The 5,062-nt window shown below is 40.4% G+C and overlaps 1 protein-coding gene across 1 annotated transcript; it reads right to left on the bottom strand.

Annotated features, from left to right (window-relative positions):
* Positions 1 to 425: 425 nt before the first annotated feature.
* On the bottom strand, positions 426 to 4,071 carry LOC149839479 (glycerol-3-phosphate acyltransferase 1-like). The gene is made up of 2 exons (XM_090004139.1): positions 3,505 to 4,071; positions 426 to 1,451 (listed from the first exon to the last, which is right to left on the bottom strand). The coding sequence occupies exons 1-2, from the start codon at positions 4,048 to 4,050 to the stop codon at positions 576 to 578; spliced, it is 1,422 nt and encodes a 473-aa protein (XP_089860265.1). The 5' UTR covers positions 4,051 to 4,071; the 3' UTR covers positions 426 to 575.
* Positions 4,072 to 5,062: the final 991 nt, after the last annotated feature.

Below are 5,062 nucleotides of genomic sequence, written 5' to 3'. Positions count from 1 at the left end.
AGAAATACATCAATTATTAAAAACAACAACAAAATTGTACATCATTTTCAAGTTATTATTCCGCAATGGTTAACTGTCATACAGATAAAACAGAATAATTCTTCGTTATCTTGCGTTCAGTGTTCAATATACATGGTTATCAACTGGACCATCCAATCATCGAACAGCCACTTTCAGAAAAATCAAGCTCTGTAGCTTTCAGAGGTGGGGTCACGTAAGTCGGTGTGGTTTTTCCCCTTTTCCTCGTGGGGCTCACCTCTTTCATAAAAAAAACAAACTTCTCATTTAATGCCTTAGGAGAAGCAGGTGGACGCTCTAACGCCTAAAACAGTAATACGTTTGAAAATCTTCCGCCCCCCACACGCAACTACCCACGGTTTCAGAATTTCAGTAGGAAGAAAAAACAGCATCCCAACATTGAGAAATTACCAATAATAACGAATATTTTATATTATTCTTCCAGTCACACAAATTAATTGAAAAAAAATACCAAAATAAAAAACCTGAATGAAATTTTACGTAATATTACAAGTCAAATCGAATCCTGTTTGTGTCCTTACTGAACCTCCCGAGCGTTATGAAGAAGATTGAACTATCCCTTCATTGCCAGCTAGAACCATGTACTTGTCCTTCCTTGTCAGCGTGGTGCACTCGAACCCCAATGCATCACCCAACATCCTCTGCACACTATTGGCCACTTCATACCTTGACTTATAACCCCCATTGCATGTTTGATCAAGGGGCAACCTGTCAAAAATCTCCATGTAATATGTGGGGAAAGGGTTCATCAAGAAGAACAGTGGGTCTAGACACTTGAGGCCACTAGCTGTGGTGCCATAAAACATGTTGACAGAGACATCAATGGCAACAGGGACAATCTCATCTGTCAGCTCAGCAAAAAGTGGGCTGAATCTTAACAAATAAGGCTCTCTGCAAGTGGTTCCCTCTGGGCACACTGCTAAGTCACCCTTACCTAGCATGGTCTTCATTTTCTGGCCGTCTTTCACTCTATCCCTTGTCAGCCTAACTGTTCTAATTGGTGCTAAGATCTCTGAGAACCTACTAAGGCTGTAGGTCACGGCAGTTATAGGCCTCTTGAGTGCAACTGCTAAATAGATTGGGTCAAGCAGTGTCCTGTGGGTACAAACATAGAGAATGCCATTTTTTCTAGTGCTTGGGGAGGTGGATGAGTTGTGAACCTTCAGTTTGAGGCTTAAACCGGACAGTGACGCCACGGCAACGGCAATGTTGTACGGTAGAGCCAGGCCAACCAGAATTCTGAAAATGGCCAGGACGAGGCCCAGTGGGAGCCACAAGAACATGACTAGGCTGGCAAGAGGAGTTGGCCTGAAAGCGAGCCTGCCATCATGGAAAATCAACGGCTTTGGGTACATCTCTCTGGGGAGCACAGGGGTCGCTCTGTTGTCTGATCCACCCACCATGTAAGCCTCCTGTGTGACACATAAATAGTGACACATAAATACGAAAATAAATGATCAATAGAAGCAGATTGGTAAGAATTTATTGGGCTCTCTCTCTCTCTCTCTCTCTCTCTCTCTCTCTCTCTCTATATATATATATATATATATATATATATATATATATATAATGCGTTTCTTAGGCCCCCTTTTACCTAAAGTCTTGTTAGGCCCCTTCAAAAATCATAGTTTTAAGTAGTTTTTCTTACGTCTAATACCGTAGATGTGATCTATAGGTTTTGTTTAGTGGGAACCTGCTTTTGGATCGTCGGAAGCTGACCTGTATACAGGTTTTTTCAGTGATCCAAAATCAATGGCTAAGAAGGTACCAGTTTTTCTTTGCTCATAAAAATATGTTTTTTTATTGAAAAACATGATCCAAGAGTCGATTCCTACTAAATTGAACATGCTAAACACATATAATCGGTTCAAATCTATCATAAAACACTTAAAACCTATAAGGCAGAACAAGAAATGGCACCTAATATGTTCAGTTATATATATAGGGTTAATATTAGCTAGTAACGAAGGTACAAAATTTATGAGTAAAAAAATCACTCTTCAAAAATTTTCAATGTTTTGTAGATCGAATGTAAAGGATGTGATCTACATGGTTTGTTTAGTAGAAAACTTGTTTTGAATCATGTGATTATGATAAGTAATTAGTTTTTTTAAAGGGTTTAAAAATCAATGGCTCACAATGTGTCAAAATTTTATAACTCAAAAGATCACATTTTTACATAAGAAAAACTTGATCCAAGGCTTGATCCTTAGCAAACAAACCATGCTAAACACATCTATGTGGTTAGATTGAGTCGTTACCACTTGCACCTATGATTTCTAGCTCATTAGTTTTGTCGCTTCATTAGTAGCCTATATATATAACAAAGTTGTTTTAAAAATGACCCAAAATATCATGTTGGAGTCAGTATTTACACAATAATTTAAAATGTTAATCATGGTCTAAAGGTTTGCTTTTGCTTTTAATTTGGGGGTTAGATTTATATAAGTCAAGAGTATACCACCATAAGTAATGATGGTATAGGACATGCAAATGGATCTAAATGTGTTTTCTAATACTTTTTTGGCAATTTTGACTCTAATGATGTGTTTGGCATTGTGATTTCGTAGGAATTAAGATCTTAGACTGTATTTTTATGATAAATGTTTTTGAGCCATAAAATTTTATAAAAATTTTGGGTTGTTGATTTGATTTTCAAACCCTATAAAAATCCACCCATATGGCGGAATCAGATGGACCTAGGTAAGGGTGGAGCTAGGGGGTGGGTACATGCCCACCCTAACCCGCTGAAATCCCTATAGGGTGCCCACCTTGACCCACTATAGCATGGGCAGTGCCCTACCCTGACCACTGGTGCCCAAGCCCCTTTTGGTTACGCATTTCCCCAATCCCTCCCTCCTTCCCTCCCTATGTTGCCCTCTCTCTCTCTCTCTCCAGCCCTCCACCCTCCTTGCGAGCTTACGAGGCTCCATTAGCGTCAGTCGTCCGCCCATACTGTGGTTGGTGGTCCCTCTGTCTGTGACATGCAAGTGTCGTATATTTATCATCATGAGCTGGTCTTGCCAATTAAATAACTGAAAACGATCGAATACTTGGAGATGTCTCATGCATCTCACATGGTTCCATAAATCTAGAGATATTGATACCAATTCATTGAGAGGATGAAAGCTTCATAAGTTGAACCGCAAGGTAGCAATCATATATATATATATATATATATATATATCAAAAAATCATATTTCCATATTTAACATTGTTTTCAACAGAGCCATATCGGGAATGATGGAAGGACCATGCAGATCTCATGTCATGTGACCAATCTGTTTTCTGCTGTGTTTTTTAGAGCTCTGCCCTTTTCTTTAGAGCATGCTCTCGTGCTATAAATCAAAGAGCTCTCTCTCTCTCTCTCTCTCTCTCTGACATGCAAGTATGCACACACAAGTATAAACAGAAAAAGAAGGCCGAAAACAAGAAAGAAAAAAGATAGTTTTGAAATTGCAGTACCTTGCAGCAGGAAAGCCATTGATAATCACTAGCCCTGATATTCTCCAGACCAACATCAGCCTTCATCTCACCAAATAACTTCTTTAGAAGCACCATCATCTTCCCCATTCCACCACCCCTCTTTATAATGCCACTGTAGTACCCTCCAACCACATGCAGTTCACTGCCCACCACCAGATCCACCCCCATATGCCCAACCAAAAACCATTCAATCATCACCCTTGGCAGCCCACTGAAGACCACCCTCTTCTTAGCACCCATCAACACTTGGAAACAAAGCAAATCAACATCCTCCAAGAAAAACTTTGGCAACACAGACCTCCCTAAGTTGAAACCCTCCTTTTTTAGCCCACAGAAGCTAACAAACACCAACACCTTCAAACGGAACTCCTCACTAAAGAGACCAAGGAAGGGGCGGGTGAGAAGCAACAGAAGGGCTCTCAGGAGGCCTCCCCCTTCAAAGGCAACAAGCATGAAGTAAGGGAAGAATGAGTGTGATCTCAAGAGTGCACTGTCAAGATGGCAGAGCATGGTCTTGTTGGACATGTCATCGATGGGGCACTTGGTGTGAGGGCAGTTTGGTAAGGTGGTATTGAGACCTTTAGCAGAAACTGAACGTGGGTATCTCAGTTTTCTGAAGGGTAACCTCAGGGCTCTAAGAAAGGAATGAGGAAACACAGAGAACAGCATGAGATTAGAAGCCATGCAGTGCAATTACCTCTCTCTCTCTCTCGAAGGGAGCTCAGGGAAGAACACGCCCTTCTCCTCCTAGTTCCTCTCTTTGATGAGAAGAATTTGCAGGAGCTATGGTTGTTTTTATAATGAAAGCAAGCGAAGCTTGATCACGAATTCCATTGCATTAATTTATTTCTGGTGGGTGCAATAACTTTTGTTGGCGAAGCCCAAGAGAAGAACAATTCCTCCACCCTCTTGTAAACCGTCTTTGACTCTTCGATGTGGACATATATGTCATATATCCAATGCCAAAGTTACCGCATGCAAGTACTTCTACAAACCAAGAGGAGCAATTGGGTATTTTACAGTGTTATATTTGGCAAAAGTAGATGAACTTTATAAATTTCCTTTCGGATGTCCCTACATTTTCTTGGAAATGGATTTTCATAGTTGAAAAGCATGGTGCTGCGGCTGCCAAGAACAAACGGTCACCTGTGCTCTCTCTCTCTTTTTCTTTTTTACTTTTTTGAGGGAATAGCTCTGTCTCTGCATCTTGGATGCACCCACATCCCGAAAAGTGGGTTTGGCTGGTACCATGCAGTATGGAGCTAGCCCTGAACAACTTATCACATTTATTTGGATATTAGTGAGTGTATCCAGATACTCCCTCGTCTTTTTTCTTTTTCTCATAGAGATACGCTGACTGCAATCTATAGATCAAAATATACATCGCCTATGTAGCATTCAAGGATTTATTCAAATATTTTATTTCAGTCTCCTTATCACTACTAGTTTGTTTTTGTTTAATTATTTCTGTCAAGAGTATAGTATTTACTCACAAAGACTCCGATGGCGCTGGCTTTTGGCACCATCGGACCAAAAA

Source organism: Nuphar pumila, chromosome 4 (assembly GCF_984573655.1).
Source record: "Nuphar pumila chromosome 4, dmNupPumi1.hap1.1, whole genome shotgun sequence".
Classification (NCBI taxonomy): Eukaryota; Viridiplantae; Streptophyta; class Magnoliopsida; order Nymphaeales; family Nymphaeaceae; genus Nuphar; species Nuphar pumila.
This window is presented reverse-complemented; position numbering and strand designations above follow the sequence as displayed.